The sequence below is a fragment of the Rattus rattus genome, chromosome 5, assembly GCF_011064425.1.
Source record: "Rattus rattus isolate New Zealand chromosome 5, Rrattus_CSIRO_v1, whole genome shotgun sequence".
NCBI lineage: Eukaryota > Metazoa > Chordata > Mammalia > Rodentia > Muridae > Rattus > Rattus rattus.
This window is the reverse complement of record NC_046158.1, coordinates 15763697-15791372: the sequence shown is the minus strand read 5'-3', so window position 1 is coordinate 15791372 and position 27676 is coordinate 15763697. Positions and strand designations below refer to the sequence as shown.

Sequence of the window (27676 nt, the reverse complement as noted above, 5' to 3'; positions counted from 1 at the left end):
TTTCCAATCCCACCAGCAATGGAGGAGTGTTCCTCTTTCTCTACATCCTCGACAACATGTGTTGTCAGCTGAGGTTTTGATCTTTGCCATTTTGATTGGTTTAAGGTGGACTCTTATCTTTCAAAATTGTAGTGTGTAGAAACCATCATTCTACACTCAGCCTGTGATTGTTGCCTACTTTCAAGCACCAAATATCAGTGGAATTATATACTGTTCATTCTTTTGTGCTGGCTTTTTTCACTTAACATAATGCCTTTAAAGTTTACCTGTATCGTAGCAGGTGCCAAAATTCCTTTCCATTTAAAATGATGTGGTCAAAAGCACCCCAAAGAGGAAATTTCATAGCCTGGAATGTTTTTGTAGGAACAATGAAGTTGAATTTGAATTTGAGAAATTAAAAGGACTGGGCACATAGCTCAGCGCACAGCACTTGCTTGATATGTGCAAGGGTCTAGGTTTTCTACTGTAGAAAATCAGCTCAAGAAATTAGAAAAAGAGTAACAAAAAGTAGAAAAATAATTAAAATTTATTGTTAAGGTAAAATTACAAACCAAGACTTTTTAAGAACTTAAAAAAGATGAGTTGGGAGAGGCTGGAGGGGGAAAGGGAAAAGATCAGATTGTAATCTAAATGTATTAAAATAAAAACTTTAAAAAATAAGGAAATATCTCTAATAAATTTGGAAAGTGAAAAAATTTTCTAGAAAAGTGTGGCTGAAGATAAGATAAATGTAATATGGATAGAGAATAAGTTGAGAAGATCAAAAGATTGCCATCGTTACTCCTACCTCTATAAATACAGCAGTGTTCATCTACTTTGTCGGCATGTTCAAGGTTCTAGTTTATAGAAAAAGCGTGTGTGGTGTGTGTGTGCGCGTTCAGATTACCTCATTTCAGAGGAAGTGCTTCTCAAGCTCTGCCTTCCTTTCTTTGTAGCCTCAGACAGTCCTGTCCAGAGCCTTGGGGGTACTTGTGGAGCCCTAGGGAAATAGATGGATGGGTGACCAGAGTGCTGGTTATGTGCCCCTGTGTTATTTAGATCTGGTTAATTTATCACTGCTTAAATTGAGAGTTGGGTACTACTTGAGACTGAAAGATTCCTTTGATTTGTTTAAAAAAGAAAGCAAACAAACACCCAATGTTTAGAAGCTACATTTTATCAACACACAATGGGGAATATATTAACTGCGTAACTCCATAGATGCTTCTTTACTTAATGCTATATTAAAAACATTTGCCCATCTCATTCAAAATCCATTCCAAAAAATCAATACAGAATGCATATTAAAAATGAATGCAAGCCCGAATTATCACAATTCTTTCCCCAACCATGAAACTATACTCTCTCCAGAGTTTAATGACTATCACCCAGAACTTTCTCTGTAACTTTATAGGATGACTGTGGTGTAGAACCTATTTGTGCAATAGACTTTTTTTTTTAATAGTTTTATATTTTTTTATTTTTTTCTCCATCTTTATTAAATTGGGTATTTCTTATTTACATTTCAATTGTTATTCCCTTTCCCGGTTTCCAGGCCCTAACCCCTCCCTCTCCCCTTCTATATGGGTGTTCCCCTCCCCATCCTTCCCCCATTACCACCCTCCCCCCAACAATCCCATTCACTGGGGGTTCAGTCTTGGCAGGACCAAGGGCTTCCCCTTCCACTGATGCTCTTACTAGGCTATTCATTGCTACCTATGAGGTTGGAGCCCAGGGTCAGTCCATGCATAGTCTTTGGGTAGTGGCTTAGTCCCTGGAAGCTCTGGTTGTTGGCATTGTTGTTCATATGGGGTCTCAAGCCCCTTCAAGATCTTCTAGTCTTTTCTCTGATTCCTTCAATGGGGGTCCCGTTCTCAGTTCAGTGGTTTACTGCTGGCATTCACCTATGTATTTGCAATAGGCATTTTTTAAGTATAAAAATGATACTGTTCACTATTGTTTTACTTGTGGTTTAAATTATCCTAAAAGTTGTTCTCGTCTATCTATTCTGTTTTGTTTAATGATGTGTGTGGCTGTGGTCTCAGTACCCAAACACAGGACTTCACATCTGCTAAATAAGCATTGTACCACAGAGCCATACTACCTACCTTAATATTTTTGTTAAGTAGTTCAAATAGTTTAGAAATAGTTCTTAGTAATTGTATTTTCCCTCATTGTTTTTTTCTCCCAAAGGTGTACACCACTACCACTTCAGTGTACAATAGACATTTTTTAAAGATTTGTTTATTTTATGTATGTGAGTGTACTGTAGCTGTCTTCAGTCACACAAAAAGAGAGCATCAGATCCCATTACAAATGGTTGTGGGCCACCATGTGGTTACTGGGAATTGAACTCTGGACCTTTGGAACAGCAACCAGTGTTTTGTTTGTTTTTACATAAGATTCTATTTTTATTGGATTTTTTAATTTACATTTCAAATGTTATCCCTTTCCTAGTTTCCCCTCCAGAAACCCACTATCCCATCCCCCTCCTCCTGCTTCTATAAAGGGTGCTCTCTCCCACCCACCCACCCCCTCCCACCTCCCCCACCCTGACATTCCCTACACTAGGGCATCAAGCCTTGACAGGACCAAGGGTCTCTCCTCCCACTGATGCCTGGAAGGACATCCTCTGCTACATATACAGCAGCCATTGTTCTTAACAGCTGAGCTACCTCTCCAGCCCCTCCATCATTGTTTTAAAGATTGGTTTTTATTTATGTGTATGTTTGTACTACTGTGTGAGTATATCCCACATAACCGTGGTGCCCAAGGAGGCCAGAAGATGGCATCAGATCCTCTGTAAGTGGAGTTGCAGGCAGTTAGTTATAAGCCAGCCACCATATGGGTGATGGGAACCAAAACTTGAGTCTTTGGAAAAGCAACCATTGTTCTTAACCACTGATCCATCTCTCCAGCTCTTATCATACTTTTAATATGTCTCTATTGCTACACCTCAAGATTTTTTAATTTCATATCTCATCTATTAATTTTCTTATGTGAGATAAGAATTTTGATGCCCCTCCCCAGAAACCCACATAGACACAAAACATTGTCTCTCACCTAAGTCTTTCTCCTCTCCCATTCTTCCCTATCTTCATGGGGGGAAGACAAGTATACTAAATCAGCTGTCAATATTTCCATTTGAATGAACTGCTGAAGCAGTTAGATTATGGGTCTTTTCTTGAACAGCTTGTTGTAGGTGAGATTTTGGCTTGATATCTCCTTTTTCTTGGTTTTATTCTGTCATTCTGAAGAAGCATTTTCCAGCAGTGTCCTGAGAGAGTATGATGCTGAAGGCAACCAACGGTTTTGAACTTGCATGATTAGATGGTATGAATAAGGAATTCCAGTTTGCTAATCACTCTCCTTTCAGAAATGTGAAGGCCTGATCAGTGGCTTCTTTTGATCCTTGTAGCTTAGGAGGTTTGGCCAATTTGATCCCTATTGTTTTTTAAAATCTATCGGCTTCTAATACCCCGAAATTGAACCATGATGTACCTTAATGGGTTCATTTTCACCCATTGTCCTGGGCATTGACCATTTATCCACTTTGGAGCCTCACATCATAAAGCTTACAAGTACGCTATTGTATTTATACACTATTATTTTGTTTTGCTTTGCTTTGTTTTTATCTCCCTACCCCCGCCCCCACCCTCATGACAGATAGGATTTAAACCTCCTGCATTGATCCTCTAATGTCCATTTTCTTTCCTGTTTTCCACATTTCTCTTTTAGACCAACCTCTACTGTATTCAACAATTTTCTGTAAAATTTTCTACTTTGGCCATCTTACTGTTAATTTTTTTAAATCTTATCTGTGAGACTATAACTTCCATATTTTAAAAATTATTTTAATTCTTTCTCCTCCTCTCCCTCCTGTGTTGTCAGACTTGTCAGTAGACACCAGCAACCTCCCCTCCCAGCTCACAGCCCTCCTGAGGAGCTGGTGCAACATAAGCTGCATTCCACGCCAGCTCCTGCATCATTCTCACACTCCAGTCCTGACTCCTGTCTGTCTTGTGAATCACTTGTTGAGCTCTGGCTGACGTGTGCCTTGTCACATTTAAGAGTAGGTACTGAACATCTGACCCAAAGTTCTGTGCTCATCAGCCGAGCTTGACTGAGTACAGACATGGAGACTCTCACATATCAGCAGAACCTTTTCCTTAGGACTAGTCTGTTTTCTGCTAGGGAGTGGGTGTATTGTTACCAGTGCTAAGGAAGGTGAGTGGGTTATAAGGTGACAACATGTGCTATGGTTACCCTGTGTTAGTCCCCTTTTCTAATTAGTGCTTTTGGAGCCATCCTTAGCTTTACCTATTATCCCAAGCCCTTCTGGTTAGGAGCTTCTAATCAGATTACTCCCTCTGGACAGGCGCAGGAAGCCAGCTGAGGAACTGGGGGCTGGAGAGAAGAGATTTGGGAATGAATCACTGTGCCCTTTCTTTCTAACCTTTGGAAGCTGAGCAACTTCACTTCCTGAGCTTGCCTGGGCTCTCTGTGTGAGCTGAGCCTGGTCCTTTCTGTCATGTCCACCTACCCACCTCATCCTTATTAGTGTCTAGCTTTCCTTTATCCTCCATCAACTCTCATGCCACCTTGGACCAGGTAATCTTTTGTTGCCTGTGTCTGTCTGTGGATCGTTAGATTGGTTTTTGTTTGTTTGGTCGGTTGGTTGGTTGGATTTGTTTTTGTTTTTGTGCATCTTTGGGTATTCCTATGTGATGGTCTCAGTCTCCTCTTTGGCCTACCCTATTAGCTATGACAGCCTGAAATGTCTCAGTCACTGCCCAGTGTGCCCTCAGACAAACCAGTTTATTAGTAACATCATTTTACAGTTTAGAAGATTAACAGCTCTCTTTATTCTCTGGGATTCAAAACTTTAAAAATGCTTTTACTTGACTTTTCCTGTGAGGGTGGTGTCAGAGGAGAAAAGAGAAACTTGGAATTTCTCTTTGAGGAAACACCTAGATGGATTGTCGAGTTTCTTCTGTGCTAAATAATAACATGATCAGCTATTAGATCTAACTCATCTTCCTTAAGAAGTTGGTTTTTAACGTAGCTGGAAGTTTTTATAATTTCTCAATTCTCAGCACCTTAACTGCTAAGGTTAGAGATATTATTTGAATGTTCTTCTCTGTAACACACCTCCAGCTCATGGCTGCACTGTGTTACCTCCTCCATCTTCACTAGTTTTGAAATTTAGATTTTCTCTGTTGGTTTTGCCACTAATGAACTAATTCCCTGTATACGACCCATTGTCTCCTAAATCCATCTTTGCAAACCAGTAAAGGTTTGTTTCTAAGCATAATAGTAGTACCAATCTGCCAGTCTCCTAACACACCATTCCATTTTAATCCCTGCCAGCTACTCTGTGAGAGGTAGACATGAGCCCTATTTCACATGCACAGAGCCCAGCGCTCATAGGCTGTGGTCGCTAGCCTTAGTCTGCAGGTCAGTGGGGTGTAGCAACCCCCATTCTGAAGGTTTGGCCCCCTAGGGTTGACTTGTGATATTCATGAGGGGAAAAATGTAATTTTATATCTGAAACGCACAACAAAGCAAAGAAGCTTTTACTCTAAGGAGACTCTGAACTTTTGTGAGACCAATTTGTGTGAGTTTGACACAGAATCAGTGTAGAGCTCTAGCCATGTTGAAATTTGCATTTTAATCTCTTGGTGATTTTTCAAGGATTAATTTAAAATGACTAAATGGCTGCATTGAAAATTGAAACAAGCAATAACCACAGGGTTGTTAATATGATACATTGTACTGTCATGGACAGAACATTGGTTTCAGAGACAGCCAGACATGGGGCCCCACCAGCCAAGGGCCCTTGGGCTTCTTGTCTTCTTAGAACCTCAGCATTTTTATCTAATAAAGGGAAACACGAAGAGCAGAAGTCTTAAATGGTAAGTTTCAAGGGCAGTGCTGAGCGCCACCAGAACTTTCTTTTTCTCCTTATTCTAGTTTCCTGGAGATTCTTATTCAACCTCCTTGAGGTTTCAGTGTTACTGTAAGCTGAGGAACATAATTCCCCATGGCTTGTCTTTTCTGGATGTTAACTGACATTCTTGGCTGTACAAATTAATGTCATCCCTCTCTAGTATATGTCTTGTGGGCCTCTGTCATCACTGGTGTAGTGAATAGCGTGTGGGAGCCCCGTGCTTAACATAGAAGAGGTTTCTGAAGACACATGGTTATCTCTGCTAAAGGACGATCTAAATTTAAGAAAGTAAGCAACTGAAGGACATATGACCTTTGGAACATGAAACCTAACAACATTATGTTTTCTGACATCAGAGAAAGGTTAATGTACGTAAAGAAGGAAGAGCTAGTACTTGTTTAATGCCCTCCAGGTCTAGTGGCTCAGACCAGGCACTATTTGTTACTTCCTAAGCTCTGACATTAGCCAGCGATGTGGTTGTTAGTCCCTCTGAAGAACAGGGAAACACAGAGTTGTAAATTCACTTATTTAGTCACTGAGTGCAAAATCCAGAATTCATACCTGGGTGAGTCTAGTCCCAGCGTGGAGATGCTTCTAGGTGCAGGTTCAGTGCCACCTGTACACCCTAAGAGAGCATTAGTGTACGCAGTGTGATTAGTCACATGGACAGTTGCTTAATGCCATCTGCCCTTTTAAGGATGGAAGGCTAGTACCTGGAACTCGTAGATGCCTGACTACATGCTATTAGTGTCTGACTGACTGACTGGCTGGCTGACTGACTGACTGACTGGTTGGATGGATGGATGAACTAAAAAAGTGCCAGACCCTGAGAGAGGAAAAAGAACAACTCCTTACAGCTGGCTTTTGGGCCAATTTGTCTACAAGTTGTTAATGAAAAGCAAACATGGAAAATTAATTCTTTCCACTTTTAGCTCCTTGTTGAAGTTAATTCTCATTATTTCTTCAATTTCTTTGTAAAAATATTTTCTTGCTTTTCACTGAAAAATGATTACTATGTAATTGCTCATCAGGGTTTTCTGTGTCTATCAAGATAACACATGTAGGAGTAAATTTTATGCAGTCAGTAATTAAATGAGCATAAATCTTTATAAATTTTAAACAGGTGACCTGCATTTAAGAAAAAGTCACAGATCATGGACAGATGTGTAGTAATAATTACATTGTAAGCTGACTGCATAAGAGATATTTTGTTTTGCACCCAGGTTTTGAAGTTTACTTTTGATTAATGGATAATCATATAGGCCTTAATTTGAAGTATTAAACAAACCTGTCTTAATTATCTGGTCAGTGTCATACCAAGTAGCTAATGATGTGAGGAAAGTGTTTAGCCGGATGGTTATATGAGACATTGCCCAGACTCCACTTTGTCAAAAGATGCACCATGCTCTAGAGAAGATTTATGAAGTCATTGTAGCTTTCACAAGTAAATGAAGTTGAGACGGAAGAAGTGGACCTATTATCAAACACTGAGGTTGTTCCTATGAGTTGTCAGGTCGTTGTTTATTCTAATTGTCTTTTCCTTTGCACAGAGGATATAAAACTGACCTTGGGTAACTCTGTTTTCTATTCTGTAATTCACTTCTCTCATTTGACTGTTCAAATAAGTTTGCAGATTTTTTTTTTGAGCAGATTATTTTAGAACCCCAAAAATGTAATTTCCTTTTAAGAACCTGGTGCCACTAAGGTAACTTAAATATGTTTTTTTTTAATCACGTAAAGGCTTAAGCTGATTTCATATTATAAAAGTTAGACCTGGTGACAGAGCATACCTGTACTCTCTGCTACTCAGAACACTCAGTTGAGAGGAAACCTGAAGCTTATCATCTGGGGACCAGTTTGGACAATGTTGCAAGACCCTGCCTCTCTTTAAAGAAAAAAAGTCATATTGTAAAATATTTGAGCAAGAGTTATTTTAGCACTTGAGACCCGTTTACAGAGCCAAGCCGCTGGCCCAGGAATCAGCCTCTAAAGTGGCTGTAGTGAGTCTTTATTCCTGTCCTGCGATTGGAGTCTCAGAGACTAATCAAATGACAGACTGGGGCAGACTAGCATCTGCTTTGAAGGCTCTAAGGAGTACCCAGCTTAGAGTCAGTTCTTTGGTTTGAGGATTATCTCATTTCCCTATGGTATTGAACTTAAGTCTCTTTCTCTCTAAGCCACATGATATCCCCTCCTGGGCCCAGCTCATTCCAACCCCACCCCCAACCTCCACCTGCTTCATAACCTCAGGCATGGATCACAGTGAGTGTGAAGCCCCCAGCCACCTAGGCTGGTGCTAGAGCCAACTGAGAGCAAGGAAGGAACAGCCCCTGGGAGATGCTCCTCGGGGGCATGGGGTTTGCCAGGTGTTGCTCCCCTCTTTGTCTGGATTGAAACCTTCACTGTCTTTTTGAAACATTGAGAAATAGAAGCTAAGGGTTCAAGGACTTGATGCAGCACAGACTTCCTCAGAAATTCACCTTCCATGCTACACTGTCTGGAGTCCCTGTTGGATCTGAATTCTAGTCAGACTGGCACCTTCATATAGAGGTGAACAGTGTAAAGTCCAAGCCAGGAAAAGAGTATCCTCAAGCCTAGCAACACACTGGCACAAAAACACTAAGACCAGAGTACAGATCTCAGGAAACAGTCCTCCTAGTAAGGTCCTCTTTTCCTGGCAGGAGTATTACCTGGTAGTAACTGGCACAGGATGAATGGGCAGTGACTGGGGCTTACCTGTGATGGGGTTGCAATGATCCAAGGTTTCATGCTGAGGAACAGGAAGCAGAAATACCATGTTCAACAGGAATGGTGGTTATTTAGAAGGAGTGTTTACATTCAAATAAATAGGCACTGAAATGTTTGGACAAGCAGAAGGCACAGAGTCTTGGAACCATGGAGCTCATAGAGCCAAAGAGCCTTTCTTTCTCCCCTCTCCAAATCTTAATTCTTTGTCAAGTCCTGTGGTTAAGAGTAGCTTTGTTTGTTTGTTTGTTCGTTTTTGTTTTGTTTGATTTTTTTGTTTTGTGGGGTTTTTTTGTTTTGTTTTTTAACATGTATAATTAAAGCTTTCTTTTGAACTGTTTACACATTTGGATTCTTTCCCCTGGAGTGTGGCAGTAACCGGGTAAGTGGTTAACAGGTCCTCCCATTTGCCTTTTTCCCTGCTGCTATAGGCTTTGAGAGGTTTTTTAACTTTTGTTTTATGTGTGTAGCTGTTTTGCATGTATGTATATTGGTGTATTACATATGTTCGTGGTGTCCACAGAGGCCAGAAGAGGGTATCAGATCCTCTATAATTGGAGTAAAAGAAATTTGTGAGCTGCTATGTGGATGCTGGGAATTGAACCCAGGTCCTGTATAAGAGTAGCCAGTGCTCTTAACTGTCTCTGCAGCCTCTTCAGCTCCTTTTGAAACCCAAATGTGATCCCGTCTTCCTTTCTATGGGCCTTTCACTAGCACTGAGTAACTGGTCACCTTATCTGACTCAGCCTGAGTTGCAGTCAGGTGCTTTTTCTTCCTAATACACTGCACTGTCTCTGCTAGACCACTTTCCTGTGCCCTGCTCACACCAGAGCCAAAGGACAGGTAGTCTTTACTTTGTTTCTTCCACATATGGATTTATTCTTTGAACAAACTGCTAGATGCTGGGATTTGTAATTTATCCAAAGGTATTCAGCCTAGTAGAAAAACATACTTAAATCTGAGTTACTATAAGATGGGGACAAATTACCATGGAAACACAAAGGAGCATTTGGCAGAGGAGTCCAGGAACCCTTCCAGGAGGAGGTGACACAGGGCTGATCTCCTTAAATAAATGAACATGTTTAGAACAGAGAGGAATATTCTGAGAGGAAGTAAAGGCCTGATGGGTGGGAAATGACAGGGCAACTCTGAGAAGTTGAGGTTTACCATGGAGCTCAAGCTATGAGCACTTAACAACAAGAGGGAGATCCCTAACTCCCAGGGGCTTCCTCTGAGCCCAAGCTTGGTGGAAACTAAGAGTGAGCCAGAACCCCCTCTGTCCTGCAAGTGCTCCCCTGTCCAAGAAGTTCCTGGGCTGGGCCGTTGGCACTCCCTCCCACTCTGGCGGGTGGCATCCCAGAAGGAAAGAGGCAGGGGAGGAAGCAGATAAGAGAGACAGCTTCTGTTTAGACACAAATATCTTGGTGATCAGCACAGATGGGATGAGAAATACCAAAAAAAGTACATGACAGTTTAGAAAGAATTTGGCTAAATGTTACATATTTTTAACATACCTGTGTAGAGTTTTGGACCAAGCACCTAAGTCCCTCCAATCTCGACTGGGAATGGGGGACTGCCTCATTCGAGTTGTGTTTTATTTCAAAAACACACCCTTCCCCGTCCACAAAAGTATCCTTGTGAATTTTTTTCCTCCCACCAAAATAAGGCACAGGATCTGTCTCTGACGCTGTGTCTCCCTATTTGGACGGCAAGCTGTGTAACATATTTCTCCTCAGCGTGAAGCTTCTTGGCAGACTCTTGAGGCCACGTTTTGGTGGCTTCAGAGTTATCTTTGGATCTGTCAAAAGTGCTAATGGGCTTTCTGGCCTTCTTTAAGCTCCTCATTTCTATTTTCTTGTTACTTCTATCCTCTTCTAAAAGAAAAATTCATATAATTCATCAGCATTTAAGCTCTCTCTGAAATGCTCAGCTGAGGGCCTTGTATTTTTGTTTGTGAGAATTGCTCTGCCGTGTCACTGTCTCGGGAACAAACCCCACCCTGACATCATTAACTCAGCGCTCCTCAGTCCACTGCACAGAGAAATGCTTCTTACCCAGTTTCATCTGGATTCAGTGCTCATTTTATTTTTTTCATGGAGTTGTTAGGAGGCAAACTGGTATGTCAGTTAACATAACTTTTAGATTCAAGAAACCTGCTCTTAGTTCTGCCCTTTCTAACTGGGTGATCTTTAAAAACAACTAAGGCTTTCTAAGCTTTCATTTTTCCATTGAGACCTGGTAATGTCTACCTAAAGGTTATTAGGAGGAATAGAAAGAAACTAGATAAAGCACACATGGCCTGTCATGTAAGGATTCCTCTCTAAATAGGGCAACAATGTCCTAAGGGGCAGGAGAGTTCCCCCTTCTTTGCATATATATTTCCTCTTATTTTCCCCGATATTCAATATTTTTTGAATATGATATTTTAACTTACACTTTAAGGTATTATATATTTAAAACCTAGACCAAGTCTTCTGCTGTTCACTTATCATGTGACCCTTGTTACATTACATCACTTTTCTGTGCTTCTGTTTGACAACTTTAAATAGAGAAAGTGACATCTAGTACAAGGAATGGTTTTAAGGTTGAAGCACAATGTGTAAAGCCTTATCACGGTAGATAGTGAACGAGCAGTGTCTAGGAGGGACAGTGCAAGGGAGTAGAGCTGTCAATTCACTTGCTCTTTGTTTGTGAAGTTTGGTGGTTAGGCTAATACTCTGGTCAAACAGTAATAAATCATGAGATAAGTGCTCATTCTTATGCTCAACCATAATATTATAGAAAAGCGCTTTATGGTCTTTTGCATATAAAATCCACTGGTTTACTTAAAATATGGGTTGTAGATCTTTAATCACGATAAACTGCCACTCGTGGCAACAGCTTACCTTTCCTCCTTTCATTTCCTGAGAGTTGCATTGTGCAGCATCGAAACCCTGTAACATTAAAGAAATTAGCATATTCCTGTGTATTATTAATGTCAGGTGGATATAGAAAGGTTGTAGAAATGAAATGTTATCCATTTCCCTGCTGAAATCTGAAGAATCCTAATCCATAATGCTAATTAAAGGAATGAACTCCAGGATATGGGGGGAAAACAAAAGCTGTTTAAAACCCTTTATTGTCACAACTTGCTGCTGGTTATCTACATCTTCTCCCTTTGAGTGAAGTATTTGAGAGGTGTAAGGTTTTGAGATTGCTTTAATTCTAGCAGAGCTAGTTTGCTATGGACACACACAGAAAGGATGAGGCAGGCAATGCCCCGCCTTTGTGCTAGGATCTACTGGGTAGTTCCTGGAGCTTAGACACTTTCACTAGGATGCATGGCACCGTACGTTTGAAAAGGTCTAGGACCTAGGGTCCAGAGATGAGTGCAGAGTCCTTCTTCATTGCTTATTAGACCATTTGATCTTAGAGACTTTCCCTCAGCCTTGTTCTCATCATTTTTGAGATTGTAGAGTTCCTATGCTTCTCATCCTTTGGAATGATAGGAAAAGCAAACACACTGCTATGTACGAGGACCTCAAGTTGTAACCCATAATCACCACACAAAGATGCAGTTGCTTGGGCTGCTCATCTCCAAGGCCTCTTTGAACTTTGCATTTCATGATTTCACACATGAGTGGAGCTGGGGCTTCCAGGTAGAAAGAGCAGGACAGGAAGAAGAGCACATGCCTTCTGATTGTTTGCTCTCTCCTGCCTTTATGAGATACTATTCATAATAAGAACAAACAAAATAAGCCACAAGCCTTGCTTTCTTCTTTTTCCTAGAGAAATCTGACAGAATATTTTGTGGCTGTGGATGTGAACAACATGTTGCATCTGTACGCCAGCATGCTGTATGAGCGCCGGATCCTCATCATCTGCAGCAAGCTGAGTACCGTGAGTAGACCGTCTCGAGACGGCTTTGCAGTCATCTAATTTTAATTGAAGGATGTATCGGCAAGATTAAAGAAAATTTTAGGAAAATGAATCAGCCACATTCCCCTCATATGGTAATACATCATTGTCATTAATTATTCATGTCCCTTTACAGTGTCAAAGCCCATTTCATTTATTCTTACAGTCTCATGATCAATTATAAATAGTTTTGTGCCTATCTCCACATAAGCTTGTTTTTGTCATTTTTTTAAAATGCCAGCACTATATTCCATTGTAATGATATAGTTATGATTTACTAAAGTCTTCTCTCAGTTGTCATTTAGGTTGTTAATAGATAAATCCTCTAATATTTGATACTGCAACAAACATCTTTGAGCTCCCTGTTATTGAAACAGCTCACATATACGTGGGGACTTTGTAAATAATAAATATGTTAAGCAGTAGGACCTCTGGTCAAAGGCTTTGATAAGTACCAAGAATTGGGGGCTGCCAGATTGTTTCCCCAGAAGGCTGGGCCTGTGAACAGTGAATGTTGTCAATCTGTATACAAGTAAATCACTTTCCCGACAACTTTTGCAGACTCGGCTGTGTCTTTGTATATGTTGTCTGTATGCTTGTGCTACCTTTTAATCTTTCAGTAAAAATAGGTATAACATGATACATTAAGTTTTAACTTTAAAATCTTTGGGGGGTTGGGGATTTAGCTCAGTGGTAGAGCGCTTGCCTAGGAAGCGCAAGTCCCTGGGTTCGATCCCCAGCTCCGAAAAAAAGAACCAAAAAAAAAAAAAATCTTTGGATAGAGGTAACTATTTTTCATAAGTTTATTTCCCCTGTGTATTCTGTTAAAACCTTTTGCCATTTATCTCAGAGGGGTTCTGATGGTTTGTTCTGTTTTATGGGTTTTGAAGAAATTGGGTGTGTGGTATCTGGTGTGTGTGTGCATATGCATGTGCGTGCGTGTGTGCGTGCATCTGTGTGAGTGAGATTTGCATGTTTGGAAGTAAATGTGTATATGTGGCTTGCCATGCATATATGTGCATGTAGAGGCCCAAGGATAATGCCACGTGGCTTCCTCTACTTTATATTTTGAGGCCAGGTCTCTCATTGAACCTGGCACTCAAGTTTCGGACATCTTGTTTAACCAGGGACTCCCTGTCTCATCTTCCTGCCTACTGAGATGACTAGCAAGCCACCACCCCATCCGGCTATTTTATGTGAGATCAGGAGATCTCAACTCCAATACTCACACTTAACATGGCAAGTGCTTTACCCACTGAGCCATCTCACATTCCCTGTTTTAGTCTGTTTGAGATAGGGTTTTTGCTTTATAATCCAGACTGGACTTGATCTCACTATGTAGCCCAAACTGCTGCTGCTGCTGCTGCTGCTGCTGCTGCTGCTGCTGCTGCTTCGCCGCTGCCGCCGCCGCCTCCTCCTCCTCCTCCTCCTCCTGCTCCTCCTCTTCTTCCTCCTCTTCCTCCTCCTCCCCCTTCTCCTCCCCATCTCCTTTCCTCTCCCTCTTCCCCTTCCTCTTTTTCTTTTCTTCTTGTTTGGAAAAGCCAAAAGAAAGAGCCAAAGTCATACTTGAAGAAAATGAATGGATTGTGATAGCTTGCTTTAGTAAATCTTTCTGTAAAGCTGTATTCATTGGTCTGTGGTGTTAGTAGTTAGACTGGGGATTTAGGCAGGCTAATGGTACAGAATGGAGGCCCTAGAACAGCCCACAAGTAGACAAGGGCTCTATAAATAACAAAGGAGGCACTGAACCTTCTGTCAAAACCAGGCAAACATTTCAGCAGTAGCTGTCCACCTGTGGAAGGAAAAAAAGACTATGTCTTTTTTATTCATACAAAACTAAATTTCAAATGAATTAATGTTTAAATATGAACATACTGAAAATTGAAAAGGCCCTCCATCAATGAAGTGCACCCTAGCCCATTTTCAGTCTTCAGCTGGATTAGGGTCCAACAGTCTCTTCTCAGCACATCAAGTACTGAATACTGTGTTGGACTCATGAAGCTTTCTTTGTAACTGGACTCTGACCTTGTCATGTTCAGTAGATAAACTAATGGCTAGGACTGACTTCCAACAATGCGTTGGGTACAAGAATGACAGCAGGCCACACTGGGTCTTGTCACTATTAGATTGTTAATCCCTGAGTTAGGTGGCAGGTTTTGTGGCTTAAGTTTCCTAATTTAAAATTTATTTGTATGATGTACTTATTTTTATATGTGTTCTATTTCAAGAACTTTTATCAAAGAAAAATAAGATGCCAAGCTCAAGGGATAGAGACAAAATAGTTCCTGTAAAAATGTTAAAGAATCAATGATGTGGAGCTGGAGAGATGGCTCAGCGGTTAAGAGCACTGACTGCTCTTCCAAAGGTCCTGAGTTCAATTCCTAGCAACCACGTGGTGGCTCCCAACCATCTGTCATGGGACCTGATGCCCTCTTCTGGTGTGTCTGAAGACAGTGACAGTGTACTCATATATATTAAATAAATAATTTTTTTAAAAAATAAATTATGCCTAAGATTTTACACTCTGGATATGAGACGATAGTGAAGCAATGTCTCGAACTCCTAACCCAGCATTCTGTACCCATCTAATAGAATCCAGAAGAGAGTCCAGCTGCCTTGTCACACCTGTCAACCTCTGGTATCTGCGCCCACCCTTGTGGGTAAACTGTCCTCTACAATAGTCACTCTACGTGTCCAGATGACTTTGTCCCAGAGTATATTTCAGTAGTCAACATCAAACAAAAATAGACAAAAATTCCTGATTTCCTGAAGCTTTCACTTGAGAAAGGAGACCTAAGTCAGATCCAGTAGCTACTAAAGTACCCAGGAATGGAGAGTAGCAAAGACAGTGGAGAGGAGTGGGGAAAAGGAGCAGGATTTTCTCTATCTGCCTCCATCACCCCCAGGAAGTGCTCCAGCAGAGAAGTAAGAACTTAGTTCTGCCCAGTCTTTGCTTCTCTCTGCTGGTGCTTTCCAAAGCACACACCAACATGATACAGAAACTCCTAAACCTTAATGACAAAGCACAGCTAGGGAGGTTGTTTTAAAGGTAAAGGCACTTGCTGCCAAGGCTGATAGCCCAGGTCAGTCTTCAGCACCCACGTGGTGGTGGTAGAAGGAGAGAGCTTCCTAGTGCAGGCTATCCTCCAGCCTCCACACGCACATATGCATGCATGCACACATATAAATGAATGTAACTTCCAAAAACAAAGACAACCTCTGTGAGTCAGATCTACTTCATCCCACTTATATTCTTCCCTTTACTCCTTTCATATTCTCCCCTTTAGAACAAAATTCCTCAAAAATCACGTTTCCTGTCCAGTCTCTCTGCTCTTGTTCACTCACCATTTTACTGAAGTATTTTTTCCTTTTTTTTTTTTTTTTTTTTTTTTTCGGAGCTGGGGACCAACCTTAGGGCCTTGTGCTTGCTAGGCAAGCGCTCTACCACTGAGCTAAATCCCCAACCCCTGAAGTAGCTTTTGATTGAGCAATTGACCTCATGTTTGTAAAGTAGGACATGGTCTGCATGTAGTATGTGTACATGTTTATAATCAATCAATAAATGCTTTAATGAGAGGTCAGATTTTAATATTTCAAATCAAAACCAAAAAATGATTATTTAGAAACTGGATTAATTCTGTGTTGTGTGATTGAGTTAATGGTAAGGAGAATCATTAAGCAGAATCATTGCTAAGGTTTCAAACGTGTGTTATTTTTACTTTTTTTGTGGGTAGGGTTGTGGGGTTTTGTTTGTTTACAGATAGTTGACTGCAGCTGAGGTCTGGGCTCTGTGACTGGTAATGAAATTACCCTCTTCTTGGGAGAAGGGACTCTGCTCCTACCAGATTCTCTTCTGTCTGTGGAGTCTCTGAGCTGAGCAGACAGGATTTGGGTTCAAGCCTTTGGTCCTCTTCAGATTCAGGATTTGAATGAAGGTCTTGCTCTTGTTGCCTCTGACTTCATCCAGCACAGCTTTTACTTACCTCATGGATGAGGCAGATGTGAAGGCTGTTTCAGCCTGAGGTGTTCTGAGGACCCTCATGAGAGATCCTGATGTGGCCATAGTACCTCAACAAACCATGGTCTCTAAATTGCCTGATAACACACAGCTTAATGCTCTTCACAGCTATTCAGAATCTGAAAGGTAACGGCTACTGAGCATTCCAGAGTACAAGTTCTGTAATACAGACTGTCTGGAGACAAGCCTAGCACTGCTTAGTTCAGAGTCAGATAATGTGTATCCCAGGGTGTCCCGGTCAATAATGTTGTGATATTCTGTATAAGACAAATGTAAGTTTTTGTTCTCTTTGCTCACTTAATGTTTATTGATTGTTTTTCTTTATAAATGATAAATAGGGAAGGCTTGGCTAAATCTTGTTCTCTGATTTCTTGGAACATTAGGATCCTATTTTTCTCCCATATTTTCACCTCCAAGTTTAACTCATTGCTTTTTGGAAATACTGTGGACAGCTAGTATATCAAAGATAGGAACATCTTAGAAATGATACCTTGATATCTTAGAAATGATATCACTCCACATATTTAGAGTTATTTCTATTTTACAGAGAAGCCTGTTTATTTCAGAAGGGGGGGGGAGTGCTTGAAGCCAATGTACTAATCAGAAAGAGACAGAGCCACAAAATAGATCATGAAGTTCTGTGTAGAAGGAATCTTCTAGAAAGGAAGAAATAGTCAGAAACTATGGGTACAAGGAAATCTCAGCCCCTTCAAAATTCTTATTTTTGCCACCAGATCATATTGATTGGGACTGTTTTGTGTAGGAACCACCATCAGAACCAGAGAATAAAATAGGTTGCTAAGTGTATCCACCCTATGAAGAAAATTAGAAAACTCTTATAAAAAAGCCAGAATGATAAGAGCTGGTGGATAAGGTGACTGGATGAGCTGGTTGCACCGATTTAGATGAAGAGTAAGCCAGACTACATAGTATTTAGAAGTTTTGTGTAGCTCCAGGACTACCAGAGAAGGTCCCAGATGGCATCTGAAAAGAAATGTCTCCATCACCTTCATGTAGACCCACACTCAGTATTTTGTGAGGCAAACTCTTGGTCTTCTACCACTTTCTCAAGATTCTTTTTCATTAACCTTTGTGAGTCATATACTCACTGTATGAAGTGCTATATTAAAATATACTCTTGTGTATACTCATATATCCACAGGCATATTTGTATGTGTGTGTCTATGGCATCTGTGAGTATCATAGTCTCATTAGTTTTTGTAGCAACCCCAGGAACAACTTGGTTTTATTCCCCTTTTGAACATAAAAATATCAACAACCAAAAAGTTGAAATACCTTATCTAAGATGAGCTAAAGAGATTAAATTAAAAACCACTTTTGCTGCCTACCTCATACCACCTCCTTGGTAACTCTCCTCTTGTTATGAGTTCCTCATGATACTTGTGCACCTGTAAACATTCTTGACTTGATTCTAGTAATCATGGATCTACACACACACACACTACTGACATGTGCCCAGCTCAACTCTGGGCACAAGGGATGCACACCTCCCTCTCTTGGCCAAGACCCCTTCCTCTACCATGGTCAGTGCTTTATTAGACTTCATGTCTGCCCAGTCTCCCCAGCTACCTTGATCAGAGGCTTGGGGTAGGACTCTGAGCTAGCATGGTGGCTGCAGGGGCTATGGGCTGCACTTCCTTCCAGCTTTCAGTTTCTTGACTATAACTGCCCCTTTATAAATTAGGGGTGCTAGAAGAACTTTCAAAACCCCAGACTCTCTAGTTAATTGATGAAAAGCATGTTTACTTTACTAAGAGATTTATTTAGGCTATCCAGGAGATGGGTTTAAACAAACACTTAAAAAGAAAGTACTAGTTGGGGATTTAGCTCAGTGGTAGAGTGCTTGCCTAGGAAGCGCAAGGCCCTGGGTTCGGTCCCCAGCTCCGAAAAAAAGAACCAAAAAAAAAAAAAGAAAGTACTATTGGGTGGCAAAATAATTATGCAATTGAGCTTCCACACATAATTATGTATAGGTCCCTCATTTAGAGAAAAGGAAAAAAAAAAAACTAGCATAAAACTATTTCTCCGTTTCTTCTCAGCTAGACAAACGCAAATATTACCCCAGAGAATTTAGGGCTCAGGTAGGGCCTGTGTACTGATGCCCTGGACAAATGGTAGGTGATAATTGTGTCTTGTCACCACACCCCCAGCTTGGCCTTTGTAGATGTTTCAGTGTTCATGAGAAGTCCTGGATCCTTTCCCAACCTTGCCTGCCCCATCACACTCATTCACGCAGACAGCAATCCATTGTCTGAGCACACCATCTGCTCTGGTGACCTGAGAAAGGACAGTTTGTAGCTGAGGCACATTTTCAGATTTGCTCTAATTTTCACTTCTTTTTGGAGGAACTCCACCTTACATGGCTGTGTCAGCCCAGGCAGTGGCCAGGCATCTTAGTAGCATGTGCAAAGCTTTCCTAGTTCTTTTGCACTAGAACAAACTAATCCTGTTTGCTTATCTGTAGCCCTTGAAGCAAAGAAGAGAGTGGCAGTTTAAGGAGGTTTGAAACACTGGACTTGAGCCAGGGCCTCTTTGCCTGCACACTCCACTCTGCATGTTCCAGCCGTAGGAACAAACTGCGTTATTTTGTTTCAAACTGTGCTCAAGGGAAGCCAAGACCTTGTAACTGGAGACTTCCCAAACAGTGAAGTCTAAGACTAAATTTACTGTTCTATTTAAAAATAAAATAAATCGAACATTTTGTTTGTTCATCTTTTATACGTTGAGAGAGGGGGGTGGGGTTGAGATTAACCTAGTCACACTGACAACCTAGAAGAGTATTCAAAGAAGTGAGAAACAAGCTAATCCTTTTGGTGAAGAGGGAAATCCTTAACAAAATGTAATGAAGTGGCATGAAATACAGACTCAGCAGCCAAACTAACTAGTGGCCTAGCCTCTCTAATCTCCATTACATAAAATTTTATTGTGGCTCAGAGAATATGAAAAAACATTAAAAGTAAATGAAGGAAACCTCCACTGATAGTAGGAGAAAAGATTGCTGTTTTATTTATGTCAGTTTTTTAAAACAAATATAATTAACTGCTTTTTGAACTGTATTCATTTAATTATGTATAAGTTGGTTTTCTTCCGTTCACCTTGAACTATAACTGGAGCAAAAAGAAGCTTGTGAAGTTTAGGAGACTACAGTACAATACAGTGTGTCTAAAGTAGACTCTGTGATCCTTTAATTCAACCTCAGCCCACTGCAGTCGCCACACTGATTTTCCTCCTCCTCTATTGCCACTTCTTCTGTAGTTCGAACAAACACTGAACACTGCTTTGAACTAGACATAGGATTCAGATTATTAGTAATTCCAAATACTGTTAGAAACACCCAGAATACATGCTAAAAAAGCAGGTTCATAGACAGCATCTCCAAACACTTTGGCTCAAAAGGTCTAGTGCAGAACCTAGGATGTTTTGTTTTGTTTTTCCAGATTTCCCTATTGATTGATATGCAGCCAGATTTGAGACCATGGAGCACACTGTTCTCCGCCGGCAGAAACAATATTAACTTGTTGGTGTTGTCGGTTGTATACCACTGCCTCATCTCCACTTAGAACTATATAACAGATACTGTATGTGTTTGTTTAGAAGAAGTCATGAAAACAGATTAGCACTTAGTTCTTTGAGAGATCTTCTCTTCGCAAGTTTTGGTGGGTGGGGGTGCGTGTGTGCCTGCGTATGAACAGTTGTACTCACCTGTAAGGTAAATGTGGTAACTAGAGGCTGACACTGGGATGCCTTTCCTCAATCATTTCTCTCCATTATTACTATTGTTGCTGTTTATTTGTTTATTTTGAGACAGTTTATCACTCAACCTGAAACTAATTGTTTGCGCTAGACTGGCTGACCAGTGAGCACCAAGGATCCTCTTGTCTTCAGCCCCCAGCTCTGGATTACAAGCATGTACTACCGCACCCAGCTTTTTTATGTGTTCTAAATTCAAATGCTCCAGCTTCTGCAACAACCTGTTTAGTCACTAAAATGTTGTCTCCCAGCCCTGGGTATTCTTGAGGTTTTAGCAGTAAGAGATTATTTCTTATGAGTCATAAATCATACCTCCACCCAAGAAACACAAATGGGCAATATTAAAATGACTTCTCTGTTAATATGTTTGAAAATCTGTAAATGGGGCTCACTTTGGCAGACATCTCAAAGGCATTTGTTATGGAAGCAACATCAAAGCACTATGTACTATGTTGGTAGGACAAAGATTTATCATTTCCTCCGATGGTTTTGAAAGTGGCAAGTATGGTCACTTTGGAGTGCTATGAGTCTAGGCCATGCACACAAAGATTTGTACAAACATAAGAGAAAATCATGGGTTTGCTTTCCTGCTAGCTCATTGGCTACTGAATCTCCCAGCTAGATGCCTCAGACAGTCCTGTTGGTAGAATCTTCCTCAGAAAAAGGACAGCAGGGTTGGAGGAGAGAGAATCAGACTTCAAGTCAGGGTCATTCTGTTCTGATTCTGCCTATCTCTGCCATACATTTAATCCCCTTGAGTCATTTTTAGCCACATGGCCATGGGCAATTGACCTCTAACATCTCTCTGCTGTTTTCTCTAAAAGTGGGACTGGTAAAGGGTTCATAATCATAGATGAGGTAAAATCATAACCCAGCACTGACTACATGCTACTCATTCTATGAATGCCACTTGTCACTAAATGTCATCTTTATAGGCAATGACTCCTGACCTGACTCTCAGAGGCAAAGAAAAAAGTGGTAGAGATCCTGGAGTGTTTTGCACACTCTGTGTGTATGACTGGTGGTGGTGATGTTGAAATCCTCAAGTCACAAAGAGTAATCATAGCAGCATGAAGGTTTTGCTTCTTTGCTCATATCCCACTAGGCAGTCACTGGCTGAAGGGTGGTCATTCACTAGAGCTTGAGTGGCCCAAGGAGCTGCTATATCACATGGCTCACCTGGCCTCCCAAAGGAAGGAGCATAAGCAGCCTCTCTGTCTTCATTCACTAAGCTCTGATGTGCCAGTCTCTGCTGCTCAATGCTCGCCCCAGGCAGAATCAGGGATTCCTTCTGTATATGCTGACATACTTGAACCTCTATTATAGCACCTCTTTCATAATGCTTTTGTGTTGAAGTTGATTGTTTGCATTTTGATCTTTCTCTGTCTATTTTAACTTGCTTGAGGGCATGGTGTGTACACATAGTGGATGCTCCATAATTGTCCGATTAATGTAGATCAGAGCACAGAGGCAGCTTCATGAGAATAGAGAGCACAGACTCAGGAGCCTGGCTTCCCAAGGTTCACTTCCTAGCTCAAACCTGAGCTCTGTGACCATAGGCTTACCTGCAAAATGGAAACATTAGTACAACTCCCTCATGAGGTTGTTATGGAAGGTGGATGAGTTAAAGCGTGTGTGTGTGTGTGTGTGTGTGTGTGTGTGTGTGTGTGTGTGTGTAGCACATTTCCCATGTAAAGATAGTCATGATAGTGGCTGGTTTGGGCTTTAGTCTTTCTGAGTTTTCTCTAACTTTCTAAGGTTTTCTAAGGGAGTTTTTTTCGTCTACTCATACAAGGTTAGGAACTTACCACCCACTTCTCTCTTTCTTCATTGATAGTGCTTTATGACTCCCAATTTAATTATGTTAGGGTTTTTTTTGTTTTGTTTGGTATGTGGGTTTTTTTTTTTTTGTTTGTTTGTTTGTTTGTTTTTTTTTTTTTTTTTTTTTTTTTTTTTTTTTTTTGTTGAGAGAGTATTTCTGGGTAGTCCTGGCTGTCCTGGCATTCACTCTATAGACCACACTGGCTTCAAACTCGGAGATCTGCCTGTCTCTGCCTTCTAAGTCCTGGGAATAATGGTGTGTGCCACCACATCCATCTTGCTAGGTTTCTTTGGAGAGAAAAAAGGCATCACTAAAACACTAGTATAAATCCATTAGTTAAACATTAACTATAATCTTGAGAGGTTTGAAAGTAAATATAAGTCCACTTAGACTCAATGAGATGGCCAACTGATTTCTTTCCTGAGTGCCAGCTTTGATCCACTGATGACAGATGCGCATTAGGAGGGATCCTGCGGCCATCTCCTTGTTCAGCAGTGTCTGTCATAGGCACAGAATAAAGTGCAGCCACACACTTGCTGTCTGTCTTTATGTGGCTTTTTATTAATCATGCAACCTTGCCTTTTTCTTTTTCACCTTAAAGATGAAAAGAAGTGCTTTCCTCTCTTGTGGTGGCTTCCTCCCGACGTAGCTTACCTTGCTGTAGTTTCTGTCGCAGCTTTGGGAGCTAACACTTTTCTCTGGCAGTTTTTTTGCTTTGATGTTTTGAAGTGTCAAATCTTGGCAGGAAAGCTTTTTACTCTGATTAATAACTTGCTCTAATTACTCTAGCTAGGAGGTAGCTATAAAAAGAAAATGGAAAAAGAAGGAATTAAGTGAAGAAGCTGCTGCTCCACTGGACCATGGAGTTCTCCCAGGCCTGACTCTACTTGACCACATTGGAATTTGCTTGGCTTTGGTTTTCCTTCCCCTAAAGATAATGGAGGAGGAGGAGAGCTAAGCTGAGATCCACCAACTCCAAGAGAAGCTACTTGAAGAAAGATTTCTCCCCTTACTCCTCTAAATAGGAGCACTGCGTCTCCTCTTCTAAGCAGGACATTCTTCACTCTTCTCTTCACACATTAATTAGGTGTCTGTCTAAACTCGGGGAGGACTGATTGACTTTAAAGCCAACTCTTCCCCTCCTAATATAGTCAATACAGTTGGAACAGAACAACTCAAACCACTTACAATTTAACAGTTTTTCTTTACATGATGAAGAAAATACCTGCAAACTTTTTGCTGATTCTACAGTAGATTTCCCAGTTGAAAACAATTCGTAATTAAAAGCAAAAATCACAGTGCTGTTTGGGTCACAGCAACACTTATTTCCTGACAGCCACAAAGACTGTAAGTAAAGAACCCACTTCTCAAGCGGAGAATGCTAATAAGTTCCCCAAGACACAACATTCTCTACGCCAAAGGATGAATCTTGTTGAAAAGCATGGACTTTCAAGTTACAAATCTGCAGTTCTTTCTCTATTCTTTATTTCATCAGTTTGTTTTTGTTTAAACACAGAGGGGAAGTCCAGATGCCTGTAACCCTGTGAAGCAGGTGTCAGTCTGATTGTTTAACATTCTCAGCTCAAGGATGTGAAGAATGACTGCAACCATCCGATCCCCCTGTGCCAGCCTTTAGATCCTAGAGTCTCAATTCTTTCTCAAAAATGTAGTTTCCGGAAGTGACCTATTGAGTGGCTGCAGCTTGCCAGAATGTCAGGTGACCTTGCCTAGCATGCTTCTTGATGTTAAGCCAGGGCAGTCTCATGTTCCTCAAACACTTGACCCAGCACCTGCCCAGTGTCAGGCAGTGTAGGAAATAAGAAAACACTTTGAATATGGTCCCTGTCCTTGTGGGTCTGCAGCTGGAGCCCTGTTCTGGGTCTCCTCCCATGACCGTCTTCTGAGCTCTTCCACATGTTGAGGAGAGATGAAGTTGACATAGAGGAAGGCTGTGCTCTCCACTGTAGGGGAGTTTGGGGAGATGGGGTCCTTGTGGTAGCAAAGCTGAGAAACAGGCTTTGAAATGGACCTTGGCTGACTTCTGCTTGGCCAGTACAGCTGCAGGTCAAGAGAGATAGATGAGGGGCATTCTTCATGTCGAAGAATGGAAGTTCACCTAGAGTTGAAGCTATGAGAGCACACGGATCTTGATGTTAGGGAAACTAAGATCCATGAGAGGTAGTAGTTTGCTCAGATCAAAAAGACGATTAGTGGAAGACTCCCTTTTAAGTGTTTGAGAAGGAACATGCCAAAAAGCAAGACATACTGATTGGTGTGTCCAGGCCAGCATGTAAACCTTTCCATAACTAGCAGTCATTACCTAGAATTCCCTGGGGATTAGTGTCACAGTGACACCTTAGTTAATTGACTAATCCCCAGGAAGTGATCAGATGTGTGGTTTTTCAAATTATTCTTTTTCTAGTCCAATACTCCCATGTCTTAGGCATGTAATGAAGTTTGTTCTTTTTCTCATTTAAAAAAACAAAAGAATGATTACTTCCTGTTACTGGTACTCTATCCTACATATTTGGCCACCTAATAGCAAGTCAAATGAGTATTTGAATAATTGGGCATTGCTGACAGGGACAATATTCATGTGTTTTGGAATGCTCTGTACAGTGATAGCACCAGGTAGACACAAAGATGCTTTCTAAGTTAATTTATGTGTTGTAGAAATAGGAGCCATTATCATCTGACAGGACCTGTGTGAGACTCCCAATTCTGTCACTTTGTCACCACGTGGCCTTAGGCAAGTTATTTCACTTCTAAAACTGTTTCCCTGTCTATGAAGTGCGGTAGAGTGAGTATCTGGGTACCCATGTGAGCATACCTCTAAAACAAGCTTCCTATGGACCTCCATCCTAATATTGTGCCTGCTACGTGTACTACAGGGATTTTTCTTTTAGAATGGGGGTCTTATTTTTAATCCTATATTGTGGACTCAGATGAAACATTGGAATCTTATGATTTAACCATAAATTTTTCTACTATCTCTGAAAAGTACCTTAAACTGAAAACAAAAAAAGAGTAGGCATGGCATCTTGTGCTTTCTTTCACCTACATCATTGATCACTCCCTGTTCGTGTCCTACCCACATTGTTGTTTCTCCTTTTCCCAGCCAAACAGGAAACTAATGAAGCCATATATAAAGCTCTAAGATACAACTGACCTTGTGCACCTTTAATTGAGGACAGAACTTGCTAAAGTGCCGCCACCACCCACCAGTGGTTTACTTTACAGCCTGTCCTGGCTAGACTGGCTGCTGGCTGTATAATCTGTCTGTATTGTCTGGAGCCTTAGACTATTCCGCTGCTTCAGGGCAAAATCTTTGGGGTGTCATTAAATAGGATTGATAATTGGCTCCTGATGAATATTCATTGTGACTAATGACTTTGGGCAAATTTTACACATACAATCTTTCTATACTCCTACCAAGTGAGATATTTGATAGAATCATTTTCCTCAACTTGCCCTTCAATTAAATCTTCACCTACCCCTTTGTTGCCTATAATCCTTATTGTATACTTTCATTACATTAAGATTTTAGTATAGACTTTCAGACTCCTATATGTAGCTGGTGATACTTTGTAGAACTCTGCACATCATTTCTGGGTCAGTGTAGACGTACAGAGACCCCAGTGCAGTTACCCTAACCACTGTTCTTAACCATACACAGAATGAGTGTCACTTCATGTTTTGGAAAACAGCCAGATAATCTTCTGCTTGGCTTGTTTTCTTAATCAAGTGGGTGAATATATCTTACCCAAATTTTAGAGATTTGGCCTTAGAAAATCCCCAATGAAGTGATGGGACACCCTAAAATGCTTATAGGTTTGTCTATTTGTTTTTAATGAAGGATAGCTAGTTTAAAAACTTATCATTCAATCTGGTAGATTTTGAGATTAGGAGTCAAGTCAAAAATGTTGTCTAGAGCCAGGTACCGGTGGCACACACCTTTAATCCCAATACTTTTGAAGCAGAAGCAGGTGGATATCTGAGTTTGAGGCTAATCTGGTCTACAGAGTAAGTTCAAGGATAGCCAGAGCTACACAGAAAAACCCTGTCTCCCAGGGGGAAAATGTTGTCTGAAGATAAGATTTAACCTAAAACAATTTAAACAAATAAGAAACAGGGAATCAAGTCCCACCTCAAACAAACTCATCCTAGTAAATAACTTATGATAATTAAAAACATATTCATGTGATGATGTTACCTTAATACCAAATAGGTTTTGCAGTGTATATATTACAATTTATTTATTTAATGTGCTGTAGAACTACAGCATAGGCATAGGATTGTATGGGTGGATGATTCAATTTTTCCGAAAGTGGTATATTTGTATTTCTAAGCTTGTCCTTGTTTTGGAGTGAGAGTTTGTGGGACTCTTGTTGTTAATGAAATTGTTGGACAGTGCCTAACATCTAAGCCAAGCTACTGGCTATCTTTATGTTGTAAATATAGTCTAAGTCAGAATCTAGTTGCTTGTCTGTTTTTTAATTCATTCAGGGTGCACACTGAATTGACAAATACTTATATGTATGCAGTTGAGAAATGTGGAGATGAAAAAGATAGGGTCTAAAGATAGGGTCTTTGCGTACGTCACATCCAGGGGACAAACTTCGTTATTACATTCGTTTAGTAACAAAGAGTTAAGGCAAGGCTCAGAGAGGAGAGGGAAGCTTGTTCAGAGGCCTAAGGGGAGAGTTTGCCAGCAGAATAAACCCAGCAAATTTTGAGAGATGGGTGCAAGAGTGAGGGAGGGAAAGGGGTCCATCACTCCATTACTTCTGCAAACGGTATGTTCTGAGGGCAAGCTGGGAAGGCTGTGAGGTGGGTTGGAAATGCTGCTTAACAGATAAACCAGATCTGGCACTGGCATTCTATTCTAGCTGTGCCCTAAAGGCTTTCAAGCAACAAGTGATGTGACTGGACCTGCATGGAGCAAGAATGCTGTTTAAAGATGTGCAGAAGGACTGGTGCTCAGGGCCACGGTAACCCTCCAGCATGAGTAAGGATGGTTTGCTCTCTGCACCACACCACCAACTGTTTGTCCTTCCAAAACCTACAGAGAATAGCCATGGCAATAGTGTTTCTCTTCAGCAATTGCCTCTATCAGAGAACCTACAGAATAGATTGGGACTGGTGACTGAACCTCAATGCCTGTGAACAGCTCTCCACACTCCCTGGATCTACTCCCCACATATACCTGATTTAAAGAATGAGGTCTGAAGACAAGAATGGGTGTGGGGCATAGTACCCTAGCTTCCGTTCAGAGCTTTCACAAATGTGAAGATGCATCAGCAGCATATTCAATTTAAAGCTAGTTGTGCTATACTAACCTGGATTCTTTTAAGTGGGTCTTGGCACATCACTCTTTCACCACATAAATGTCCTTCTGTCAGCAAAGACCAGTTACCAGCTTCCAAAAAAAGAAAAGAAAAGAAAGGAACAGCCTCAAGGTAACAGGCTTCCTAGAAACCAAAGAAACATAAAC

General features: G+C 40.9%; 1 protein-coding gene across 7 annotated transcripts in view; it reads left to right on the top strand.

Annotated features, from left to right (window-relative positions):
• Positions 1-27676, top strand: part of Dennd1a (DENN domain containing 1A) — a 490128-nt gene that overhangs the window by 264422 nt on the left and 198030 nt on the right. For all 7 annotated transcript variants that reach the window (XM_032903215.1, XM_032903216.1, XM_032903221.1 and 4 more), the window contains one exon: positions 12443-12553. In XM_032903215.1, coding sequence (XP_032759106.1) covers positions 12443-12553 — 111 coding nt within the window. The remainder of the gene's footprint in view (positions 1-12442; positions 12554-27676) is intronic.